The following is a 27641-nucleotide window of genomic DNA, read 5'->3' as shown; positions in this document are numbered from 1 at the left end:
GGATTTCTTCCCAGGCGTCATGAACTCAACTTGATCCGTTGGACAGTGTTTTCTTTCTAAATTTGGTATGAAATATCCTCCAACACTCACTGAAAATCTAACCCTTGTGGATACACTGATGAGTTTTTAAGTACACGCTCGGCCAAGTCGCTCTCAGCAGAGAGCTCGAGTATGGTTTTCTTCCCTCATGGAGTCACTGTTGTCTTTGGGACAGAGATTTGTAGTTGTCAGTTTTTTGCATCATCTCTGCTCTGTGTATATTTACACATGTGTTCAGGTAGACACAGTGTAATTCACTTGAAGCTTTATTTTTCACAACAGATCCAGTTTTACATTAGACAGATTCAAGTCATCCATCAGTGCGTGGACAGCATGTCTGCAGTTTAAATGATCACAGCCCCAGCACTTTTATTATGCTGTGTCAGTCATGTTCAGGCTTTGTTATGACTACGGCGTAAATCTAGATTTTACCGCGGCTAGAAATGTGAGCAGCCTCTCTGGGATCGAACCGAGACTTTAAACATAAAGCCTGCTTTCGGTGTTTCTCACTGCACTGTTATTATGGCTTTGGTTTGTGGGTTAATAATACTGTACATAACTTTGTCCGTCAGTGCAGGCACTATAGTGATAAGTAGAGGAATGTACCCTGACCTATTGTCATTGTCTCAGGATTCCTCATATACCTCTCCGTGGTGTGATACATCAAGCCACAGCAAGACTTTCTTCCTGCAGGGGGCAGCATATGTCTGAGAATGTGTCCCTCATTGTGAGCATATTCTGGGATGATATCTTGGTCATTTTAAACTCAATATATTTATTTTTCCAGTGAGTTTGTTGTTATTTAGAGTCTGCACTTGACTTTTAAGCTCTTTGTTGAAAGCACAAAACTAGCAAGAGTAGCAGGTACATTTGTAGTATTAGTATTCATTTCATTTAAAGCACAATGCCGTTAGTTTTGCATGTTCTGGCTGATTTGCTACAAAGCACTTAGCCTTTGCTTCATATCAGACCACTTAGTAAATGCACTGTTGCCTATTGTAAAAACTGGAAGTAGCCTATACTTAGATGGTTTATTGGAGTGAAGTTTAAAAAAGAAAATATTGTGTGAAAGTAGCTGCTCTGTTTACAGTTCTACGCGCAGAATATGTCCTCAAGTACGAATGTTTCATCAGTAAAATTTACTTTAAAGTCAAACCACTAATGAAAAAATAGAAAAATGAAAGAAAAATAGGAGAAGTTAATTTTAACTACTTGCTTGGTAATCTAAAAGTTATTAATTACATAAATATAATCATCGTGTTTTACAAAGTAATCTAACTATAGAAACTATAGCTATGTTTATGTGATCCTTCACAGTGAAAGATTTCTTTGGGCATTTTTTTCCCTTGGGAAATTGCTTTATTGTTGCAACAAACAGAAGACTTTTCAAACTGACCTGTGCTTAAGTGGTATTGTCACATAAGGCTGACACAACATAAATAGAAAAGAAGCGAATGCATTCACTCTGGTGGAACCTCGAATATAAATTAATTGTAAGATGGATAACTGAAAATATTATAAACAGTGAGAAGGAGGATTAGAGTATCCCAGAATTACCAAAGCAAACCAGCTAGATTATATTATATAAGTGGCAGTGAATCTAATTGTGATTTTTTTCCATGGGCCTGCAGCAGCAGCAGTGAAGGTGAATGGGAGAAGCTTCTGTCTTTCTGCAGCTTCACATATTTTGAATTACAAGGCAAAGGAGAATTTCACCGTCAGCAGTCAGTGCTGTTTGGCTCCTGTGCCCTCGTTGTCCCACTCACTTATGATTTCTCCACTCAGACATACTATGCATTCCACAGCCGAGCGGTGTTAATCCTCCCCAAATCTGCGCATTATGTCATACCAGCGAGCACTTGTGTCCTCCGTCTGCAGCAGGGTAAACTTGACGTGACTGTGGTGCAACATGAGCACACAGCTCCACCACTGCTTTCTCAAGAAGATACTTGAGACCAAGAATGAAAACACTGAAAGATGGAGCCAAGCATTGAAATCATAAAGTGGATAAGATAAATAATCCATCATTTTTATTGTTTTCTCATCCTGTTTTGAATTTATTCTCCTTTGTTACTGCCAATGGTATAAAAGTGAAGTTTTAGTTTTACTTTCCTTTTTTTTGTAGCAATGCTAGTGGATTAGTCGATCGGGTTGACCTTTGACCTTTCAGGGTGCAAGCAGGTCCTGCACTTTTATTAGGGGTCACTTGCCGTCACCTGTGCTAAGCTACAATGCGAAACAGCTCCATGCACGAGTGTGTGCCCCCCACCCCCCACTGACTGCAGCTCTACTTTCTCTGGGCTGAGCCATGTTTTTCCCAGCTGACCATTCAGCTGTTGCCAACACTTGTGCACTTGATAACTGCTGCCATAGCTCACAAATCAGCACGCTGGTTTTACAACCAGTAATGGTTTTGATGAAATCTCTCTGCTCCTATAGCCAAACGCTAAAACTCAACAAAATATCATACATTAAAGGCTGCACTGAAAGAAAAAAAACATGGAAAAATTCAAATGTAGAAATTCAGTGTGTCTATGTTTGACAGTCAAGTATGTGCTGTGCATGAGATGATGTGACAGGCCCTAAATTCCACTGATGCTATCCTTAACTAGGCGGCTCTGTTGTTGGTTTGGATTTCAATGTAACATGTGTGCACATTGTTAAAGACGTCTGCTCAAATGACTACAGCTATTATTTATCAGGCACAAGGCAAATATAATGTTTTGACTGTTTTAATTTGATGTTTCTAAAGCTGCAATTCATTTGACATGTTTCTGTATTTTTATTGATTAAGAATGGAAAGCTCAGGTTAGAGTTGAGTTCAATCAATTGCTCTTTATTGTTGTCCAGCATGAGCTCTCTGTGTGAGTATGAGTCAGTTCTGCACATTGTGGAGTGCAGTGTTGTACGCTTGCACTGCAGTAACAACATACAGGCAAGGCAACATTTGCCATTTGTAAATATTTGACTTGGATCGCAACAGTTGCTGGCTTTCAGCTTTGCATTGTGTTTATGAACACTACTCTCCAACTGACAATAAACACATAAGTTAGCAGCAGTGAGTTGCATCTCTTCCCGGCTTTTGCTGAGTCTTCGTCCCTCAAAAATCGATCCATCAATCTTTGCCCCCGAAAGCAAACAGCTCACATCCGCTCCTGTGTGAAAATCTAAGTGTTCGCTTCCTACCTATCCATCACGCAACCCATTATGCCCCTCATTCAGACTTCCATCAGACGTCACATGTTCAGCTACACAATCCATCATGCTGTGCACTTGCACCCCACCATTGGATGATGATCTTTGTTGCTCCCACAATGCCCAAAGATGTGAGTTTCCTTTAAATGCTAGAGGGCACGCCCCTGTCTCCTCCAGATTCTGACGGCTGAATTTAGACACAAACCACTTTTTTCCCCCTGTCAGCCTAAAGGCCACAACTCAGGTCAGAGGTCAGAGGCGTTGTCGGTGGGGGAGGGTCAGCCTGGTTGCCAAGGAGGGATCCGCCAAAAAGCTAAACCACTGGTCTGAGCAAACAGTGGATCTGCTGGCCTGGCCGTGACTCTGACAGGCCTGAGAGCAGAGGAGGCCAAGGAGATTAAATTATCGCGATCAGACAAGTACAACAATGACAGGTTGTATAGAAGTATAGAAACACACAGTCAAGATTAAGACAAGTGAGCTGTGGTGACAGGATGGGCTTTTGTTATTGTGATCAGTGAATCTCTGTGTTGTAGTACTTACCATGTGATGGGGAGGATGGTGATCTTTAAATACAAAAGCTGATCCCAAAAAACCAATGGATGTCCCTTACAGTTCAAAGTCAAGATTCCTATTTGAATCTAGAGTTGGTATTTTTTTTTACCAGAAAATATGAGTTAATTTGGGGGTTGTGATATCAGAGAGCTTCATCAGCTTTCTACAAAACGCCAATCATCACCATGGCATGGTGACATCATGAGAAAGTTGTCCCCCCCGTTGACAGGGCCCTGTTGTTGCCATGGGGCTCCTGGAAATGGCACTGCGGATCCCATTAAATGAAGGCTGCTGGGGGGAGGGGATGGGACGCGAAGGCAAGTAAATAAAAGTGCCATTTGCGGCGTGTTTGCTTGACGTTCCGCTGGGCCAAATTCTGCTCCATTATTGGGCATTGCACCCAGTCGCCCCTCTATCCCCCACCCATACACACACACACACACCCTTGGTGTGTTTGCTGAACGAACAGGGCGCCCCAACACAGCGTCTGGAGCCATGTGAGCTGACAGCAGACGCACACATTCACCCATTGAGAAAAGAGGACGATGTACGACAATAGGAAGAAGGAGACAGTCTTGTAGGAGCAGACTTCAGCATTCACAAACAGAATAACACATAACACAGACATCAGCCGAGAGGGGGACATCTACATGATAAAGCTACACAGTGTGGAGTTTTAGATCACATGCAAGGGCTGTGTAAGTAATATACAGACTATATGGTCCTAAAAGTCTCTGCCAACTTTAAAGACAGAGTGAAACATTGGTTGTCTTGACAGGCTACCATTAGCCAAAAGCTAAGCAACCCTGATCTCAAAACCATCAGATGACGACAGTGCCTGGTCCACTTCAAGCACACAAACCATTTACTCAGTTCGTGCACACACATTTTCAGATTCCCTTTGATACCCGATATTGAGACACGCAGGCCCACACTGTGACCTCTACAATCGCTTTTTTGCTAGAAGACACCCAACACCCAAGCCCTTAATCCTGCCATGCTGCTTTGGTGGGAGAGGCACGGCTGCTAGGCATTTCACGACTGGGAAACTCATGACCCACTGGGGATTAATAAGCATTATGGGAGGCGCCTTATTGGCTTGTTGATCCTCCCTTTCTGATGTGTTCATCCCTGTGTGGTTTGAATTGGATGGAGGTCACATACATGGGATCAAAACAATACATCAGCATTTAATGTAGTCAAACTAAATCAAACTTTTGGGGCGCAAATGACTTTTAAAAAATGTGTATGGGATTTGACACAGATATTGAGGATGACTGCTGTGACTTTGGTGATCCTGTGACTCTTAATCTCATGCTGAAATTGGCTTAAAATTCCTATTTGCCTAATAGTTTGGTTTATAACCGGATAGGCTTCCCTAAAAATCATTCCCATCAGACAAGTAACACTGTATGTCATGTTTAATGCTATTCAGCCCGTTACCAAGCTAGAGTAACTAAAATGATACATATTTGTAAGACAAAAATAGCACTAAGGAGGACTGTTGTGGAGACACACTTGCACTGTTAGGTTGAAGGCCATCCTCTGGTGTATGAATCTATGTATTTTCATTTCACCTCCTGTGAGCATGTTAGCACGCTGATGTTACCATTTAGCCTAAAGCACCACTTAGCATCAAGCCATTTGGACAGCTGTGGACTGTAAACAGGGACGTCTTTCTCCCTCTGTGTAAATGAACAATGAAAATTAAATTAAGCATAAATTGCTGTGCAACTTCTTTCCGCTGTAGCTAGATTTGATTAAACAAACACGAGGACGGTGGAGTCCCACAGTCCTCAATTCAAGTGAGTTGTTGTTGAATTGAATATAATTCGTCAAAAAATGAGTAATGTCCTGCCTGATTCTTGGAGTTTTCACCTTTTCACCTCAAAACTGAATAATTTATCTCGAGCGCGAGGGAGCTGCTTTACTCGAGTGTCAGGGCCGCATTGTGTCAGGTCGGAGGTGTTGGGACTGCAGCTGCAGCGTGAGTTGTGGTTCAGTGTGGGTGGCAGCTATCTCTCTGCTGGTGTGGTGTGTTTATGTGTGCTGAGATTGGGGCCACGCGCACGGTGAAGGCATACACACTGAGACTCACACACACACAAACAGAAAAACCACAGAGCCTCTATTGATTCCAGCTAATCAAGGCAGCGGGAGTGGGGAGGCTGCACACGCATGAGTGTGTGCGACTACGTGTGTGTGTGTGTGTGTGTGAAGTCAACACATTCCCCACATTCCAGCACTTCCCAGAGAGGCATAAAATCTTAGCCACTGCACTGAGCTCACAGGCCTCTTCTCTCTGCTGGGGTCCTCCTGCCCTTTCACTCGACTGCCCTTCTTTCTGCCAAGTGACTGTGCACTTTGCAGCGACTGCAATTTTCTCTCTCTTTCTGTTTCTTTCTCTTCTTTTAATTCCGCCCACGAGATGACCATGCAGTGACTTCTGAGTGAATCACACAGACAAAGACAAAGGCTCCACATAGTCACGTCTGGTTTGGACTGGTCCTTCCCAACTGGAATTGCAACTAAATCAGACCTCGCCCAAGATACAGCTGACTTCATGTGTGTATCTGTAATAGATTAATTAGAAGAGCTGCACCCAGTGACACTGGAAAAAAAATTGGATCTATTGTGTTAAATAGAGCGTGACTTCACAAAACCATCTGCAGATTGCAGCGACACTTTTTTTAATTTATCAAAAGAACTTTGTGATTGTTAGCCAACTTTTTCTGATCCGTCCTCCTCATGTTGTCTATCTCGTTAATAACTTTAGTGTCATCAGCAAATAGCAGAGGTTTAATCAGTGTTGTGATTATTAGCATGGGCTCCTTTGTAGAGTTTTCCACTATTGCTAACGCTTTATCCTCGAGGCTTTACCAATAAAACTCTGTTGTGGTTTTTATTTTTACAACTGCGTAATTGTATGGCTTATAAAACATTAAACAAGACTATAGGTCAGAACCTAGTCTGTGGCTGGGCCGCCGATGGTCAGATGTTGAGTTTCTAACCACAATGTTGTCTGAAAAAATCTTTCAAAACATTAAAAACAAAGACTGTGCTGTGATTTCTGCTAAATTTACTTATGAAATGATCACTCAGAGAGGGGAAATTAGATACAAGTTGCCTTTAGTCATAGTGAAATGGAGAGAGAGAGAAAAAACTGAGAGAAAGAGGATGACTTGCACCAGAAGGCCACATGCCCAACTCTAACCCATGCTGGGTCAAGGAGCCAAGGCTCACAGCCTTTGAGATCCACTATAGTTCAGCTTTGTGTCTCAAACTTAACTTCCAGCTCCACTTTATGTCTAACTCCCACTGTTTGACAAATACAGTTTTTCATAGTGGTGAGTGTGAAACCTCTTTACTGATGACTTCTCTCTCTCTCCATCCCTCTTTCCTGCTCTCTCTTCTCAGTGTATCTCATGTTTACTGATTACTCTTCCTCCTTTGGAACAAAAATGTTTTGTTCGCTACTAAAGAGTTAAGGACTTGTTTACTGGTAGCGCTCCACCTCTTCCTGCAGTTCCTGAGTAATTTTAAAATCAGTTGACTGCAGCTCGATCATGGCAGTGAAAGTATCATCAGCCAGTCAGTCACATACATTTCTGACTCTGTTGTTGTAGCCCAAGCTGAAACTGTGAAGTGTTAATCAGTCTGTGCTATATATCTCAAGGGGATTTCATAAAATGTCTTGTTTTGTCAGACCAACAACAGTCCAAACCCAAATATTTTCGCTTTACTATTTTGTAGAAGACAAAAAGACACATCTGATTTCACATTTGTAGAGCTAGGACCATTTTTTAAACAATACATTCATTATCGAAGTAGCTGAGAACTGCTGGTAATTTACTGCTGGCTGACTAATTGATTAGCTGACTATTGACTAATCACTGCAGCTCTAGAGAAAATAAACCTGGACGAGGGCTGGAAGATAAATGCTGCTCCTCTTAATGATCAGTGTTCATGAAAGAATCCACAATAAATGGAGATATCTGCAGCTCAGGGTGCAGAGTGGATTAGATGGAGCACATGAACACTTCTATCAAACTCTGCGCACACTGGAGCCACCTGAAGACTTTGTCCTCCTGTCACCAGCAGCTGCTGTTGGCCACATGATCCGAGCAGGGCGACGCTGGCTCTGCCTGAGAGAAAGGAGAGGGAGGTCTGACTATACCAGGACAGCTGGACCAACCAAAACCCAAGAGCCAACTAACTCTCTTCCTCCTCCCTCTCCTCCTCCTCTTCCTCCGAGGCTCCTAGTCTTAAAGCCAGCACGAGAAGGTTCACAGTTAGGCATCGTTTCCATAGAAACTCTGTTTGCATTTCCCAGTGAGCAATTCTGGGACCGCTGGCTTTCAGCTGGAACTCAGACATTCAATTCAACGCACAGCGCTGTCTGGAAAAGCGATTGTCTATGTGGGGGCAACTTATTGAAAGACATTCTAGGTGCGTTTCCGTCGAAGTGAAAAGGCAGACAAAAAGAGCCTCAGCCCATGAACTAGATGTCATCTTAACAAGCTTGGCTCGCAGGCTGCATCATCTGGTGTGGTGGTAGCCCAGCTATGGTTTCCAATAACCTGACTGGTTCCTTGTGTTTTATTTGAGGTGATGAAAATGAAAAGCTTTCATTTAAACAGGGAGCTCGGGCAGCATTGTGCCTGCCAATCAAAATTTGGAGTGTGGTTGGAAGAGTGCTGCTCTCTGCTGCGTGCCCAGTCACAGGGCTGTATTCAGGTCTGTCTTCAGTCCTCTCTCTCATACCAGACTGCTGCGCTGGAACAAAGAGGCCTTTCACATTGACCTTGACACACGGCCACCCCCATCACCACAGGAACCAGCGCAGAGGAATCCACCCCGACTCTCTGATATCAATCTCTCTGTACCCCTGGCAGACGGTCCCAGCTCAAGGCTGAGGTGGAAGCTTGGAGAGGAGGATAATGCACATCATATGATGGTTGTTTTTACTGCAACCAGGAAATATGGAAAAAGGGATAACCCATTAGCACCGCTGTGAATATTATGTTTGATCTAAGATCATCCAACTACAGCAAAAATGGAAAATATTAAGTTTCGGTTTATAGCTTTAACCTGTCCAAATAACATTAAAGTAATATAACTTTAACATAATTAGCTCTGCTAAAATTATTTTAATGACCATTTAACCAATGTAACAGACCAATCCATTGATCACCTGTCAAGAAGTGGTAAATAACCCAAGGTACCATCTTCATGTCTTGTTTTGTCAGTTCAAAACCACCGATCTATTTAGAGTAATAGAAAACATGACAAAGCAGCCGTTCATATCCTGAAATTGAAAATCCAATGCCAATTTTTTGGTTTTGTTCATTTTACATTGTTTGTGTATTGCTCGCTAGATTCAGCTCCAAATGTGATCCCACTTGTCTGTTAGGTGTAAACACCAAACGCATGAACACTGTTCCACAGAATAAAAGCTTTTATTCTCAAGAACAAAAAAAAAAGCAGATTTTGCGTTTTTTTGGTTTGTTTTTGTCTTTTTTTTAAACAATTGTACAGCCCGAACAGCTCAAGAATTCAGGCGTTAAATTGCAAATCATTTTTTAAACAAAAATAAAAATAAAAGGCTTTCACTTTATACATTTCTGTCATAAGAAATAACTTCAGAACTGTACACCAAGCTTTTTACAAAGCACGCAGGGCTTCAAAATATACAATGTTCATTCACATTTTATACACATAGAAACCAAAGGGGGTCTGCTACATTTAAAACCTGGGGAGTTCCCCGTCCGCGGGAAAAGGCAGCCTGGACACTTTCCATTTTGCATCACGTTCACTTTTGAAAACAGAGTCCAGCTGACCTGCTGCTTGGCAACATCCCGGAGCTCCATTCACTGTCTCCAAAGAGTCATGGGACAGACAAAGAGAGAGAGAGAGAGAGGCGCCACCACTGGGCCAGTCTGTCAGCCTCTCCTCTCCTCAGCATGAACACTTCGGTTCAGCTTTCGTCCCCACCCGCCGAGGACTTGTCCTTATTTCCAAGCGTGGGCAGGTAACGCGCTCAGTCAGTGTCCACGTGGCAGGGGTTGGTCCCCTGCTGCTGCGCTTCATGATACAACCGCAGGAAGTCTTTGTAGCGTGGAGCGCAGCCCATCCAGGCCTCCCCAAACCTTACTGTCCCGGTGAAGAGGAACTCGCCCTCCCCAGACCTCACCCCACACTGCAGGGGCATCTTGATGTGGCCGGTCCAGGTCCGTACCCTCACGCCACCAGATGCAAAGACGTGGGTCTTCTGTCTGTAGAGGTGACTGATCTGCACAGTGACGGACGAGTGCTCCTCCTCCTGCTCCACTTTCTTAATGCTGCCCCGTGCCACTGGAAAACACCAAACAGGAAGACGAGATTTAGATCCTGACAGTGGCTGGATTTCATGCTACACAGAATGGTGTTTTCATTGGACGCCGCTGCCCGCCGTAGACCAGCGGGAAGCCTATAATTCTCCAAAACAGCGCTGTTACTTACCAAAGTCGTTGGTGCAGACTGCTAGAAGCATCTCAGCATCGCTGCAGGGCTGACAGGATGCTGGGGGGGGAAATAAAGAAAAACGGTGCGTGAGTTTGCAGCCAAAATCTTGCACTATAAACAGAAACAGGAAAAGTGCTTTAACACTCCGGGTGTTGCAGCATGATAAAAATCATGTTAACTTTACAGCTAAGTACCACTTGCATAAACACACAACTGTGGTTGGTCCAGCGCACAAACGCACGCACAGATCGGGTCACATTCATTTCCATCCGCAGTAATTTATTTACAAAAGACAGCAAAGCAAAGCGGGATTCAGCAGCCTTGAGTTTTGGGTTTTTTGCAGCAAACCGAGCTGTGCATGCTGCTCATGGTCAAACAAAAACAGAAAAGAGAAAAGAAATAATCATTGTTTATTTTTGAAAAATCTGCTGATGTGTGTGTGTGTGTTTAATGCTCAAAGCGGCTGTTCCATTAGCTCCCCCACCACAACAGGAACTGCTTTACACTCCATGACAAACAGGGACCAGATGAAAAGGATGAGGAGCGCACAGAGGCTACATCTCTGACCTGAGCTCTGTTAGCACTTGAGCAGACCTGCTGGGCCTGAAGCAGCCACAGCCATGATTATAACATCAAGTAGAGTTTTTAACAGGCAGTTATGGGCACAATTAAGGCCATGAGGACATCGTCTCATAACTAGAGGGCTAATAATTGGGTGTAAAAAAAAAAAAAAAAAAGTGAATAGCCTGCCTCAGGCTGGACTTCACCTTTGATTGGGGGCTACAAAGCAGCGACTCTGTCTGCCCTCCACCAGTGTTTTATGGCAGGAGAAAGGGCCTTAAATAAGAGCAGTCAAGTCAATGATTAGTTGACTCAGGTGGTCCTGTGGTTAGCCTCACCAGAACGCCTTTATTGGCCCTAGACCTGCTGTGGTTTTCCTTATAGCAGCAGAGTGGCACACAGGGGCAGGGAGGGGTGTCAAGTCAGCAGCGGGCTAAGGGCGGGGCGGTCTATCTTCTGAATCAGACAAATGATTTAAAGTGTTAACTCAGGTGGGTTCAGAGCACTGGAATGGAAAGCCCCCAGATTGGTCTGGTTTAGAGAAAATATACGCAGACCACAAACCCCCGAGAAACACATCTCGCTGAAGAAGAAATGCGTGACCTCTGTCGTCTTTAGGAGCAGGACTGCATCTTATTTTTAGCCGGCTTGTCTGAAGCTGAGCGTATAGGGGTGAGGGGTGAGCATGTCTTAGGTCAGCTTGTGTAGCAACATGAGGCACCGCCGCACCACCAGAGAGATCAGAGATCAATCGGCCACAAGCTCGGGGCGGCTTAAGAACAGCTGGAGAGCCGGGAGACTTCAGAGAGGCCGACCTCGCCCAGAGCCCGTAGCAGAGCGCAGAAAGCCACTTTGAAGTGAGCCTGCGTGCTGCCGTAGCATCAGACGGAGCAGCGAGCTGAGGCCCTAAAAACCCGGGGGTGTTTTTTTTCTTCTTTTTCCTCCGAAGCAGAGCCGAGCCGAGCCGGGGCTCACATGTCAGACATGAAACAGAACCACAGGAATGGGCCGAGAGCCGAGTCAGCATCTCTCCCTGGCCCCGTGCACATGCAGCGAGCGCCACTCTGATCAGAACCACTTCACAAAGGCAGGGAGGGATGAGGGATGGGAGGAGTGGTAGAGGAGGAGTGGAGGGGATGGGGGTGAGGGGGGGGCACATAGTGTCCCTGCAACATCTGGGTCCTGATGCATTCCGCTGTAATGGAGCACAACTCGCTAATACCACTCAGCATAGACTGAAACCATATAAAAACAGGCAGGAAGAAAGAGGGAAGATGTATGGGGCAGGAATGAAAAGAAAAATACTGGAATGATGAATAGACATGAAAGAAATTAAGAGGTAGAGGGGGAAGAAATGGAGGAATAATTTAGGTGAGTTGAAAGGGAGGCCGAGGGAGTGACAGCGAGAAAAGAAGGAGTGGAGTAGAAAGCCTATATGCTCCTAGAAGTTCCTCCCAACATCTGGTTGAAGATACATTCCAGCTTGATGGTGAGCAACTCAATCCCAGCACAGCGGGTCAGAGAGAAGAGGAAGGGAGAGGGAAGATTGAAGAAAGAGAGAGGGAGGGGGAAAAAAAAAAGATGAGAAGAAGCAAAGGAGCAATCAATCCACCAGCTCAGGCCTCAGATGACACGAGACCACTGTCTTTGTGAATCATCCTGGTGCTATCTCAGGCCACATCAGAGCGCCACATTATAGCTGCGGAGCTGAGCCCAGTGCACTAATGTGGTTGAAACAGTTCCACACACACACACACAAAAACACACACCTCCTCTACATTTAACCCTCTCTCTCCCTCCTTCTCTCTCTCTCTGCTGTGCCAGATAATGACGCAGGATGTGGATATGTGAACCCAGAGAGCCGTAAAAACAGATGTGGGCCCGATACCGCTCATATTTTTTTGCTCGAGGTGGAAAAAAAAACAAGAGTCGCTCGCACAGTTTGCGCAGCTTGAAACTGGGCAGGTTTGCCAGGTACGCAGCGTGAAAATAAGATGGCTATTTTTCCAATGGGGGCCTTCTGTTTGGCCGTGCCCCTCCACACACACACACATAAGCCATTGGAGAGAGAAAAAAAAGCCAAAAAAACAACATCAGTTAAGAGACATGTAGCAATTTTTTTTGAGTGCGGACAGTTGTGAAATGGGCTGAGATATTATATATTTCTCCCTTAAAAAACAAAAAGTTCCACAAAGGCTTACAGGCTTTGGATTTTGATGGATTGATTCTTAACAAGTTTGACAAGAAATGTATTTTCCTCAAACCAAAATGTACAGAAAGTTCCTGCAGAAAAATGGACTCTGGCTTTAGAATTAGCAGCACGCTGGAGCAAATGTGGAGTTTCCTACTATTAAAGTCCAACTTAATAAAAGTTTCCACCAGTAGATGGCTGCATTTAGCCCACAGCACACACACACACACACACACACACCAACACACACCAACACACACCACAGGGGACAAAGCACAAAAGGAACCTAATTCTAGAGGGAGGCTGCTGCAGACATTTATAATGGCTGCTGAGATACGTTTAAAGGACACAATATCTCCAAAACTAACTGCTGATATTGTGTTATTTAAAAGAAAGGAGATCACTCTTACCACCCAGTGTGTGCGCTTCTGCTCCCAGCCTTTCGCTGACCAGCTCGTACTGGAACGCCGTGATCCGCCGGCTGATGTCCAAGCGCGGGACGGCCTCGATGAAGAGCGAGCCCTCCTGGATGCTGAAGCAGTGCACCTTGCCCTGAGCCTGGTCCTGTTCGCGCAGCAGCAGCCGCAGCTTGCCGTTGCGGTCCAGGTAGATGTTGGTGCCGCTGGAGTCCGTGGAGGGTTTGACGCAGACGGAGAGGCGGGCGGCGGCGGGGGAGACCGTGTTGGGTCGGAGGTTGACGATGATGGCGCCGGTGGGGTAGAGCCACTCGAGGTTGCCTTGGGAGCAACGGAGGTACACCTGCTCCACGTCCCTGGCGTGGCCTTCGTGGGTCAGACCACTAGAGGAAGGAAAGAAAAGAGAAAAAAAAAAGTCAGGAGAGGTCAGCCATGCGATTCTGAAAGTGGCATTCACCGAAGCTAGTAATGTGAAAGCTTTCTTTGTGGAGATGAGTGTTAAACCCACTCCGAGGCCTTTTCCTTTAACGCAGCATAAAGGGATTATACAGTCATCTAAAAATGATTTTCTGCTCATTTATAGACTGAATTAAACTGACCAAGGTGAAGACCTCGGGCAGACCCTGAGGACATTAGACCACATTCCTCCTAAAGCATTGAGGGTCCATCTGTGCACAAGACTGGCTGCATGACCAGTCACGAGCCGGAGCAGCCAAACTGACCTCAGCGCCAACACACACTCCCCATACCACATTGTTCCTCCCAGAGCTTTGGCAAAATGCAAGCGCTGGCAGGCTGCCTTTGGGAAGAGTTTTGGAAGCAGTAAGTGGATGAATGGAGGGACACAGGGGCTTCTGGGCAGACAACAGCAGCAACAGTAGCTGGGCCTGCTGCATGCAAGTGCAAATGCAGGTCACGCACCGAACCTCCCCTTGCTTTCAAGCCACCAAAGAGACTGGAAGAGACTTGTCCGGGCAGCACTTCGGACTCTGGCGCCAGCATGACCAAATGACTCCCTCCAGAACTTAATGCCTGGTCAGGGTTTGAAAACTCCAGTCTGTCAGTCATTCTGTGGCAAAGCCAGAGGCAGGAAGCCATCAGCAGTCCACCAGCGTTGCGCATGCCAAGCTAGTGGTTTGACTCTGGGGGGAGAAACGCCCAGTTTCCTGAAAATGAGATGCTGAAATTCAAATTTGCCATAGATCTAAAGTAACCCATGGCACATGCTGAGCATATGCAGCTGAAGCCCCATAACCAGGCTCTCCTCAGCACGCCTCTAATTAAGTCCTTTCTAACTCCATCACTTCTGCATGCAATTAAAGGAGATTAGTCAAGAGTCTCACTAATGAACAACAGATTATTGGTTACGGGCTCAAAGCACTGAATCTCGCCTACCCCTCCTGACTTGGAGGATGAAAAACAAAACCACACTATTTGAAGGCACAGACTCTCAAGTGCAAAACAGATTTCAGCAGATGTTTGATGGGGAGGTGAAACTTTCCAGTGTGTGCAGCCTCAAGTTTAAGAATCTGTTACGACCACTTTAAAAAAAAAAAAGGATGAAAATACTTTGCAGATCCAACCCATTAAAGGGTTGTGTATGAACTCAGATAGTATAAGTATAAAGTAATGTAACATAAATGTAACGGATCCATGTCAAATTTCAAACATTATAATAAAGCTGACTGACATAATGTCACATGTGATCACTGGAATACCCTGAGAGATGATTCAATGTATTATTCTGTATTGTCTTAATATTAATTAAAAGTTAAGAATCTTCCCAATTATAAGAGCACTGTTTTCTTTATTTAAAAAAAAAATGCTGCGTTATTCTTATGACAACTTTATCTCATGGTAATTAATAGGTTATATCAAAACTACAACTCCAGTTCGTATGACACTGCCCTATTCAAACATTTCCAAATATGTAGGCCTATAGCCTATTATCCACATATTTGCATTTAGTAATAATTTCAGTCTCTTCGTTAATCATCTCGCTGTCTTTGAGTTTCGGTCACAGTCATTTCAGGTCGCAAAAGCAGCAGCAGCAGCAGCAGCAGCAGCAGCAGCTCATTTCACTTTCACACTTTTGATAACAGTCATTTCTGTTCGCTTTTCCTCGACACGGAGGTCGGGGTGTGGAGGTGTGGAGGTGTGGAGGAAGAGTGGAGCTCACCTGCCCTTCCAGCTGCACTGGTCGCTCGAGTACTGGCCCAGAGAAATCCGACAGAGGAGGAGGAGAGGCAGCAGCAGCAGGGAGGCCAGCGCCGAGGTGAGCATGTTTATCTCGCCGCTCACTTCGCCTCCTCTCGGGTCAAACTGTGATAAAGTCCACCGCCGTGTTTCCAGCTACATAGCGTTTCCATGTGCCCCCCTGAAACCGCTCCGTCGCTGTTCCCCGGGGGGAGTTTAGGAGGGAGGGTGTCTGTGTGTGGGGGGGAGTTTGTCCTCTTATTCTCGGGGAAGTTCAGGTGAATTAACCCGCTTAAATCACACACACACTCGGTGGCGACGTCCGGCGTCCACAGACTAGCTCCGTAAAATGTGAAGTGTGTGTTGGTGTGTGTGCGCACTGCAGCGCCCACTGGCTCTCCACGTCACACCCCGTCCACAGCAGTTCATCGCGTATGCTGCGTTCATGTGCTCATCCCAACTCGGATTTTCTAGTGTTACAACAGAAAACGATACCTACTTCTTGTTATTATGTTGATTGTGCATTTAAAATAGGCTATACAAAATGTGTAACGGCGTAAAATTAAGCTATTAATTAAATTATTAATATTACACAATAATAGGATGTTAAAATCAATGAACTTCCATTCTGATTGTGTCGATCTACATCGATTAATCGCATTGAAAAACCTGTATTAGTTTTCTTCGTATCAAATATGTTATTTAATTTGCATCTGTGTAATTCTATGATCACATACAATTTTCACAGACCCTATTATCTTTTTTTAGGCGTGCTGGGTTGCTGTCAGAACTTTACCAACTAGAAGAGTTAGAAAATCTGACAGCACTTGAAGGCATCTTCAAAGTTAGGAGTTTGTCTGCAGAGTCTGCCCTCCGTGCACATCTTGTTTTCTTTTTCTTCTTTGGCAAAACAAACAAATGCAAATTGAATTTTAAGTAATTAACATCCCACATTAGTACAAGGATTGAACTTGACAGTAAACGTCCTGTTAATTAAGCAGTAACTGATCAGAAGTGTCAAAAACTGTCACCAGAATAAAGTCATATTAAGATTATCTGCAAATAGTCATATTTAATACATAACTTTGCTCAGTTGTACTACATTGTGGAAAAGTTTGTAGCAATTGCACAGTATATGAGATTTAAGGGCGAGGTAGCTTTAAAGTCATTATCAACCACAAAAGCAATAATAACCACCATTCCTTGTTGATTCAATTATTTCCCAAAAAATATGAATCAAGAAGGGGGCCAGATACATTTACTGTACAGAGGGAACTACTTTACTTACATCTTGGGGGATATTGACAGTTATTTATGCGCAGATGATTTTTTGGCCAGAGAGATGAACCAGCTGAAATTGAAAATTGTGGTTCGGTCATCTGGTCACAGCCCCCACAATTATCTGCAAACATTGACCACATCACTGAGTAAATGAATGAGAGACATAAGTATTGGTTAAGTAAACACAACGCCATGTGTTGTTTTTTCTTAAATAATGATGGTTCTGTGCCTGAGATTTTAAAATTAATGTCACAGTGGCTCCGTGTTTTAGATTTATTCCATAATAGTTGATTTTAAAGATGAGTGGGAAACTGGAAAAACACATGTCGGAAAACCAAAAACTGGATTCCAGACATCTCCCGGGTCAGACCGCCATTTTGGAATATCCAACAAAAATAGTTAAATCATTATTAACTTGTATAATTAAGTAACTTTGACAGGTGATCTATGACTTTACTTCTTCGCCAGAGTTTGAAGACAGCCCCTGAGCCATTATGTTTACATGAGGTGCTGTTTCCGAGCACATCGAGAGCTGCACGGACTTGTAGAGTGGTGGGGTCCGTTGCTGCTGGGTGCATCTGTAAACATGAGCTACTCATCACTCAAGTCCTCAGGATCCTGGGCAGAGTTTTCTTATGAAACAAGATGTTTCGCGTGTTGATGGTGTTTGGCCTGGGAAAGAAACCCGTCTGACGAGGAAAACCAGAGCCGTTTGTAACTGCTACTTTTCCTCTCTGGTTTCGTAGGATTTGAAGATGGTTGCGGCTGGTTGGTGACGGACATGTTTGGATTACTGACTGACCCACATATAAAAGTACATGTCCTGGCTTGGGCCACATGCCACCAAAAGGGCTCCAAAAAAAAACCTCAGACACATGTGCAGATTGTTGTTGGTTTCATTATAAATGTTCCCTTTTCTAATGAAATTGCACAAACTCTCCCCAAACTTTAACATTGAGCAACTTCTTAGTATTGTTTGAGCAATCTGGATTAGTAGGATGGCAGCTGAGTGTGTGTCCTGGATTGTTTGTAGACTTTTGCAGGCAGTCTGGAGTTGTCCTCAGTGAGGTAACAGTACCGCAAGGCGTGTTTAGACATGATGTCTGAGGATCCATCACAGTGACACCTGCACTATTATACTAAAGCTACACCTGTAAGAGTTTCCCAATGATGTCTCTTAATAACACCCCTGCTATATTTTAAGGCTAAAGGGGAACTCAACTGATTTTTTTTTACACATCGCACAGTCTGTATACAGGTCAGACAGAGTGCTCTGAAGCCGTATGTGGCTCCAGAGCAGAATCTGTGACATGGCTTCTGGTAATGTCACTTGAGTCATATGGTTGGGTGAGGCTGCGGACTATTGGCTTGAATCAAAAATATCTGACGTGTGTGCAGCTGCTCCTTGTTTTTGCCTGAGGCACTGCAGTGACTGGAGGTGACATTAGCAGTTATAGAGAATGGGGTTGTGACATAAGCCGTGAGTGTGCAAAGCAATGCATTGTGGGATTTTTTATGACACAGAGGCTAAGGTAGAGCACAACTGGATAAATGTGTTTCCATCTGAATCATCATATTGTCTATCAAGTTGAATTATGCGTAATGTACCCTCATGGAAACAAGGAAGATGTGTGTTTATGCTGTATGGATACTAATCACAGTTTAGCCAGTATAAATATTGACAATCCATCAACCCCATAAATGTGGCAGGTGCCAAGAACGCAATGGCATCATTATAAACAGTTACATAATGTTTTTTCAGCTTTTGGTATCAAGAACAGCATCTTAATGTGTGTTTAAATGACCGAACAATGAGTGTTTTAGTTTTTACTACCCAGGACTTTAGATGTGCTTCCTTTGTGTGAGCGTATAAGGCACAATCAGAACTCAAGCACATACAATTAGTTGACCAACTGAAACACAATCAACAGCAAATTTAAGAGTCTATTAATCATTTTAGTCGATTATAAAACATAAATGTTCCATTGTATTTTTTTTTCTCACTAAGTGTGAGGATTTCTCCTCTTCTCTTTTTTAAAACGCTATAAAGGGATTTTTTTTTTTTTTTTGGTTTTGGACTCTTGGCCAGACAAAACACACAATTTAAAAACATTGGCTTTGGCCATTGGAATTTTAACTATACTATACCAAAAATATACCCAACCCAACAGATGAATCTATCATGAAAATAATATGTACTGTAGCTGCAGCCCCGCTTGAAACCTGGTTAGAGTGGATATATATTAGGATATGTCCTTGTTCACGTCTTGTTATTCCAGTTGCTTGATCACTTGCTTGCCAGCAGCAGCTTTATAACTCAAAGAAAGTAGGTTTAGCTCTCACCCTCCACCTGTCAGAAGTTTCACTGATGGTGGGAGCGGAGCTACGGGGCACAAGGAAGGGGGGGAGGAAACAAATCGATGACAGATAGCAGGAGACTGAAAAACAGACAGTTAATCAGGTGGTACGCTCCTGTTGTTGATTTTGGACTGAAACTTGGCAGAGGGGCCCTGATGTTCGTCAGTGACGCTGTGAGGTGCAGGTTCGAATTACAGGATTAGGTGTATTTGGTAAATATGTGTTATGAATCCTGGGATAGTGAGGTAGCATAACAAGTGGTGTTTAGGGTTGGGGGATGGGAAAAAGGGGGTCGGTGACGTTTTTTTGGGGGGGGGAGGGTAGGATTGTTTTTTTTTCCAGGCCTGTTGTCCCAAACTCTTGCTGAGTGTGATTCACTTTTATGCCTGGAGCCAGCCTCCAGGTGAAAAAGCAGTCATAAAATAGATTGGGCTGCTGACAGGATGTGATTTTTACTGGCACTTGTCCTCACTGTTGCTTCGTTCTTCTTTAACTCTCGTCTCTTGTTTTGTCCTTATTTGCTTCCCTGTGCTAAACCAAGCAACCAGGCTCATCTGTCATTGAACAATTAAACCCTTTGTTGAGAGAAGTGTTTTTTTTAAAACCACTGTGACTGTAGCAGTTTCTCTGGGTTTAAAAGTACAGTTTATTGATCTATTTAGCTCAGACCTGTAGTGCTGGTGAACGAAAACTTGTCTGGGGTTAATTTTCAACGACCTTCCCCCTAAATGTTAAACCTCCTTCCCACCGAGAACCAGTTTGATGAATACCTGAACTGCTGCTCCTTCTCAGAGCTAGTCTCGACCTGTTTCATTAAATCTACTATCTTGGACAGATAAACTGTATACTTCAGTCACACAAGCATGTCCGATATCTTGTGGTATGCGTAAGCAGATTGCAAGGTGCTGATACCATCGAGAGGCCGTCTGCCTGTCATCATCCCTCTCTGGCTCCTCTCCAGACCGTCAGAAATGCAGCTGAGCTCAAACCTGCGTCCACATTCCTCTCAGTAAACAGGAACCCTGTCATTTTCAAGTGGCAACCATATCAGAAGACGGACATGGTGTTTGTAACTCATCCAACACCTCACATGGCTTTGACAGTGTTTTACTCTTGCTTAAACAGCATGGTTATGAACATAGTGTACATTCCTAGCTCTGTCTGTAGCCCCTGTGGCTCAATCACCAGCTCTGGCCAGTGGTTACAGTGTTACTGATGGTATGGTCCACATACATCCAGCCAGTGTGGAAATATGCGGGAGGAAAGTGACATATTTGAAGTATGCAGCAACTGGCCCATCTCACTCAAAATTCCCTGAAGTTTTTGCAAGCCATGAAGACAAAGCGTGTCTTTTGTTTCAGCCCAGATGGTGATGTAAAGCCTATGAGTATATGATTGTGGGAGAGAGAGAGAAAAGATACAGAGATACGGAAAGTTAAGAGTGGAGAGAATGCCAGAAAATGTCACGGTTGGCATTTATAGTGGTAGCTATTGCAAGGGATGGCAGAGGAGATTAGATGTTGCCAAGGCCGCTGGACCAAGCGGCATGCTCAAGTCCACGCCGAATTATCCCCTGATGCCTTCAAGCTGTTCTCAACACCGTGCTATCAGCTCCTTCATATCCCTCTCTCAGCAGCTCCCAGAGACTTGAGGAACCACAGCGCTGAGGCCTCGCTATAGAAGAATTTGGGGCATTCGATCTGGCAGGTGGGCGACTCTTATAAAAGTGAACTCGATTCTGCCCTGTAGCTGCCTTCGGATTTCACAGAGATCAGATATGGATTAAAGTGTCTTCAGGTCCAGGTGGTTCCGAAGGTGGAGGAGGATTAGCCAATCAGTGACCACAATGTGAAGACCATAACTGAGCAAAAGGGGCAGAGTGAAGCAAGAGGTAGAATCGGAGCTCGCTGAGGAAAAAAAGTGGTTCTGTAATGTTTTAAAGCGGCCTTTCTCCCTGGACGACTTCCGCAGATTAGCTTCAGCGAATCAGATTCTCATGGCTTCCTCTGGCCCAACGTCCCCTCTTCTTCTTCTTCTTCTTCTTCATGGCCCCTGTGACACGAGAGTTTCCTTGATGGGTACACTCATTCTTCGATTCGACCCGATCAGCCCGGGACGCCGCGCACAAAAAGCCTCAGCCATTAGGCGCATTGATACTGGGTGACAGCCATGATAGATTCAGAGACTGTGGGGGTGGGAGGGAAGGAGCAGGAGCGCCTTTCCTTTGTTAATTCCCCAAGTTCTCCGATTCACATGGGGGAGATCAGCTCCTTCTATCTACCCACAGTCTCTGGCACGGTTCCTGTGCAACGCTTTGGCTCTAACTGTGCTGAACACTGCAGGAGAACATTTAAACATTTGACTATCCAAATGATATTGATTTCATATAGGCCCGCACGGGGCTCTGTGCTGAGTTGAGTTTGGAATTCCCGAAAGAAAAAGCAAAACAGATTTTTATGGAGTTTTAACATTGCAGGGGATGTTGTCTGCGTTCAATCAGGGACGCAGTGGTCTGCCAGTGCAGAGGAGGCTTACACTGACTCTCTGGGGACTTTCAATTGATAAATGAGAGGGTTTTTTTTTTTTTTTTTTTGGTTTTGGCATCTTTCTACTTTGAGGAGGAGATCTTTGAGATATGTCATCCCAGTGTGGTTTTGAGCACTCTACCTATAAACACATTTACTCTGCTTTTCTTTTAAAGAAAGACAGCTATTTTCTCACTGGACACACTCTGGTGGGATTAAACTAAGTACATTTACTCAAGTAGGGTTTGGATGAACTTGAACTTTATCAGAGCATTTCTATTACCTGCTACTTTATACTTAATATACTGTATCATATATCACATTTACCCTTATGGGTGATGATGCTTTCACCTGCAGAATTAGTACCAAAAATATGTTTACAGGTAATTTTTTTCTTCTTTTTTTTGCTGGTTAACTTGGTAAACAGATGTGGCATGGGTCAGAATTTCAAAGTGAAATTTAGGGACAGATCATTTACCATGAATTTATTTTCTTCTCTCTGAAGTCTGGTGTATATTGTTTGAAGTCTGAAGTCTGCACTCGTCTGTTTATCTAACATCTTTAGTTACATTATAGAGCATTTTCCATCATGACCACTACAAAAACTTCATCTTGAAGTAATTTGAACAAGTTACATTTTCCAGTGTGGTTTAACAGTTTGACCTTGTTTTAATAGAAGTCACCTGGTGTCAAGAAATTTCAAAAATCAGGCGGCATCTCCTTGATCTAGACTGGTGATGCTTTATTTTAAATTTGCAGATGTATCTCCAAAAAGCTGAAGCAGTCAGAAAATTTTTTTTTAGGACAATTAATAATTACTAAATTACTATTAAATTATTTTTTGCAGTGCAAAACAAAACATCGTCACATCATAACCCCCTTCTGTACTTTAAGCTAATAATACTTCTGTACTAATATTTTCACACTGCGGTGTTTATACTTTTCCTTCAGCAGGGGGTCTGATGATTTCTTCCAGCCACTACACAGCTGACAGAGTCGACCAACAGGCAAAGCTCTTAGAAAACAATTCACATTAACAAGCTCATGTGTTTACACACGGAGAGAGAGTGAGTAAAGGAAATGCAGGAGAGGAGAACAGTCGGTCCATTGTGTCCGTCCACATGCATCGTTTTATATCAGCACATGGTTTGCCTGAAGAAACAAGCAGCAAACTATTAAGAACAAAACAATCAGTCAAATCTTGGTATAAACCAAAGGAGATGGCTCTTTATAGAGATTCTGACCCAGTGGTCTGGTTTCTTGGAGGACTGACACAGAGGGGTCTTTAAGCTCCTCTGGCACCCGGCTCTGAATGGGACTCATTCTGCCAGTAACGAGAGCTGGGGTTTTTTTTTTTTTTGGAAAGCCGGAGTTCCGACACTGGTGTGGTCTGATGTGAAGGTGACACTCTCCTCATCTGCTGATTCACAGGCTGGTGACAGCTGTAGCCACAGGTGACAGGAGGTGGCAGGTTCATGGGAAACAAGGGAGGGGAGACAGGGAAAAAAAACATACAAGATCAATTTAGGAAGACAAAAGAGTCCGTGACAAGGACATTCACTCCATTGTAGCATTTATCAAGGCCTGGGTTTTATAAGACTGTTGCAATGTAGTCTTCGCAATAGCACATCTGATTCTTCCTTCACTGTTTCTCAAGTGAGCACCATGAGCTTGCATTTAGATGAAAACCTCAAACACATCATGTCAGAGCTCTTCTTATTCCCATAGGGTCAGATAAAGTATTTCCTTTCTTCCTTTAAACAGTCATCTTGACCTAATATGTAGAAATATTAAAGGGGAACGAAGCAGGTTGGTCGCTTTTTTGCTGTTTTGGTCGCTTTTTTTCTCTACGGTGCTCCCCCTACAGTTGTGCATATTTTCACTGTCATGAAAACAAGTATTTTAACCATCACAATTACTCCGCAGCTGTTTAATTAAGATTCGATTTTTGCATAGTTCCTCTTTAAATTGAGTTTGAGTTCCTTTCCGTTTAGTTTTTTTCATCTGTATAGCGTTGCATATAGTGTGGTTTCATCACTGACCTTGCCAAAGTGAAACCTACAGGCTTGTTTTTAAGGAAATGCCACATATCAAAATAAACTCAGCATGCACCCAGGGGAACATTTTTTATAAAAACACTAGGCTACATTTCATCATCATGTTTTTCATTGGTGGGCTTTCTGATGAGGAACAAACAAAACAAAACAAAGATGTTAAGCAATCGTCAGCAGTGAGAGATTGCTACATCTTCAAATCTCTCCTTTGTTTCATGGTCTCATATGAAGAAAAAAACAATGCAGGCATGCTAAGACACGATGTGTGACATTATAGAGGACAGAGATTGAGACACTTATAACCTGTTCGGTGTGCATCTGTCTGCTTTCAGCCTGAGGTCATGTCACGCAGTCAGTCGGAGTGGAGCAGGTTTCCAGAGAGCTCTGATGTAAATGTCACTCTTTAGTTTGGTACACCTCAAATATACACACATGCTGAATGAAGGATTGTGAGTAAATTTTAAAAAAGCGTCTGAAGAAATTAAAGTTGATAGATACGGCCTCATCTGTTGCTACACTGAATAAGTTTGAGTGGATGCTGAAAGGCCACGTCCACATGAAGGGATTATTTTAAGGTCTGAGCAGGTGGCGCTGAATGCAGAGAAAAAGTCTTAATATTTAGGAACCTGGAGGGAGTTGAAAGCGACCGATGTGCTGACTGAGTGGAACACGGAGGCCGTCGCTGCCAGATCAGCTGCGGGATCAGCTGAGGGATCATGGGAGCTGAGCACGGAGGCTGTGCTCTGTGATCTTATTATTGTGCTTTGTGTTAGTCGGCACTCTAGTCCAGTCCTCGCCCGCCTGGCTCAGTCTAGTTAAGTAGCTCAGCGTCCGAAACAGACACACACACACACACACACACACATACACATACAAACACGCCTTCAGCACTGTAGGGTTGAATCAGCAAGCTGTCTGGCCGGTTTGTTTATCTGACACACACAAACACTTGCACGTCTAGAGCACTAGGTCTAGATCCCTCCCATATAATCGAGGGTGGCACACTTCATTCACACTCCCAGGGTCATATTCCCCCACAGTGTGCACTGTACAGACCTCCAGGAGGTCAAAGGTCATGGGGTCGTACTGTATGTGGAATTGTATCAGACATCAGAAAACACCAAACAAAGCACCCACCCCCTTTATTGTGATGAAATGACTTATATTCACGTTAACCTGTGCCATATAGGGAGCAGAGAAGCTTTAAGAGAATATGCTGAATATGCCCTCATGCGAAGGAGTTCATGTTATTGTGCTGGCAGACACCTGTAGAAACACAAGAGATTCCATCACGATGAGACACGCATCGATGCAGGTGAATCACAATCAGGTGAAAGAGTTGCAGCAGGTGACGCAGCCGCAAGCACGAACACACACACACACACACACACACACAGACAAACACACTCCCACACAAAGGAGGCACGAGCAGAGCGTTAGCCGCACCGTGTGCTGCTGATCACCTGATTCTCTAAGACTAAACGACTAACTCCAAACCACAAATTATGCAACATACCATGCTATGGTAATAGAAGATGATGTAAATTATACCTTTAAATGGCTTTTAACTGCCTTTTATGTGTTTGAAATAAAATGCAGGTTGTGTTTCAGAAGTGAGAGGATCCTTATTCATAGCAGGATCAAACATGCTCTCACGTGTCTGACACCATGCACCGCCCCCGACTACAAGTAAAAAGCTATAAGCAGCTTTGAGCTCGAGCCATTTCAACCAGAATGATCAAAATCCCAGGACATGTCTGCAAACAAAGCCGGCGATTCAGAGCGGCGGGTCTCGCTCCGCACCTCAACCCTGTCCCGCTCTGCTCTCGCCAAGCCTCAGATCCACCAGCAGCCTGGGGAATTGTACGTCTCACAAAGGGCCCCATTGTTACAATGCTGAGGTAACACCATAATTGTTACAATCTTCCCCATTCAGGTGAAAAACACGCCCACTTTTGACTCCCACTGGCATTTTGGGAGCATTTGCGGCTTCCAGTGATGTTGCATTAATCAGATATTAAGGGGAGGGAAAACGTGGGTGGCTCACACACCTGAGGCCTGAACGAGCTTTCTGCTTGTTTTTTTGCTGTAACAAGCCGAAGTCCAGACCACAAACCGTGTAGAGGTGGAGTGACAGATTTAATAACATCCTGATATTTCCACAAGGCAGATCATTGACCTGTGGCAAAAGAACAGCCTGTTGGAAAGGTGTAATCATTCCTTGCTGCTAATGAGAAGTCATTTTCCTCTTGGGGTATAGACTCGGCCAGAGAAGGATACATAAATAAACGTGCTGAAAAGAGTACATCTTCGTATATTCTCTTCATTTATTTACTTATTTATTTCATTCCTTCCCTTGACTGTGTCTTATCACGGGCCTTTGGATTTAATGATAGCGAGGTCAGCCCCCCCTCCTTCTCCCCACGCGCCTGACACATCCCGGGGAGATAAATCACTGCTATAGGCCTGTGGCAGGGAGGGGCCACCGAGGAGGAAACAGTATAGAGGCCTGGGTGGTTCCAGCTGGTCGGCCGCCAACTCGCAGTTGAGTCTGATGAAGGCCCTGTGAGGAGCTTCCCTGCCTTTCATCCGTTTAGGAAACATCTGGAATCATCTGCCGGTCGAATGAAAAGTGTGCACGCGTGTGTCTGTGTCTCTATGTGTATGTATGTGTATGTATGAGTGTGTGTGTGTCTTCCAGGAGGTTTGCCAGGAATGTTATCATTGTGTAAAGATTAACCTCGTTGTCCAGAAAATAAATTGAGGAAACTCACTGGTGAATTGCCAGTGGATGTTTGGGCTTCGACATCATCTCCAGTGAGCGAAATTCCTGATGAACATCAACAAGTATTACGATCAGTCTCCTCCTCACCCATTCATTCTGGGGCATGCCTCTGCACAACAGTGTCACTGAGAGGAAAACAGAACGTGCACACTTAATCATGCTGTTTTCTATAGCTTTTTTCACCTGTCAAAGACCGAGAAGCGAAGAGCGGTTAACAAGTGCGTGCTGCCGCTGCTCAACAGACTGGATATTGTATCCATGTGAGCAGGTGAGCAGACAATGCCTGTGGTGGTGCGGCATGTTTCTCCATGCCCGAGCTAAGACATCACGTCTGGATTGTGTTGACAGAAGACAGACAGAGGCAGGGTCAGGAGTCACACCTGTCGATAAAACACCTCTTTCTCTGCGCACGGGTTGTCCTCACCTCCAAACACTGAATACATACACACACACAGGGGTAGGCCCCCACCTGACCGACTTTACTTACAGTCTGCACACAAAAAAAGTCATATCCTTAACCCTTTGATTTACAGGCTGTTAACTGATGTGATAATGTCTAGGAATAGCCAAGAAATAGCAATTAATTGCGTAGTAATGTCAAGAAATATCGGTCAATTGCAAAAAAATTCCCCCAAAATTCAAAGCATGAAAAGCATGTGTAATCTTTTGCCTTTATGAAAAACATGACAATACTCTGAAATTGACTGATATTTCTAGGCTATCTCTTGACTTTATCACGTAAATAACGGCCTGTAAATTAAAGGGTTACCATCCTTATCATCAGGGCTGTAACAAGCAGAATAAATGGCAACTCAGGAATATAATAACGATAACTTTAATTATAGTACCTTTCAAAAAACCTAAAGTTGCTTTACAGTGAACAACAACAACAAAAAAAAGTAATGTCATGAAAATGATGAGCGGTATATTCAAAGTGTTACAGTGTTTTGCACACCAAAAAACATCATGTAAAAATATCAT

General features: G+C 44.0%; 1 protein-coding gene across 1 annotated transcript; it reads right to left on the bottom strand.

Moving 5' to 3' along the window:
- Window positions 1–9229: 9229 nt before the first annotated feature.
- metrnla (meteorin like, glial cell differentiation regulator a) lies at window positions 9230–16017 on the bottom strand. The gene is made up of 4 exons (XM_085784075.1): window positions 15641–16017; window positions 13456–13844; window positions 10291–10350; window positions 9230–10143 (listed from the first exon to the last, which is right to left on the bottom strand). The coding sequence occupies exons 1-4, from the start codon at window positions 15742–15744 to the stop codon at window positions 9830–9832; spliced, it is 867 nt and encodes a 288-aa protein (XP_085640201.1). The 5' UTR covers window positions 15745–16017; the 3' UTR covers window positions 9230–9829.
- Window positions 16018–27641: the final 11624 nt, after the last annotated feature.

The sequence above is a fragment of the Trachurus japonicus genome, chromosome 8, assembly GCF_045865225.1.
Source record: "Trachurus japonicus isolate A0001 chromosome 8, Traja_1.0".
In the NCBI taxonomy this organism is placed as follows: domain Eukaryota; kingdom Metazoa; phylum Chordata; class Actinopteri; order Carangiformes; family Carangidae; genus Trachurus; species Trachurus japonicus.
This window is presented reverse-complemented; position numbering and strand designations above follow the sequence as displayed.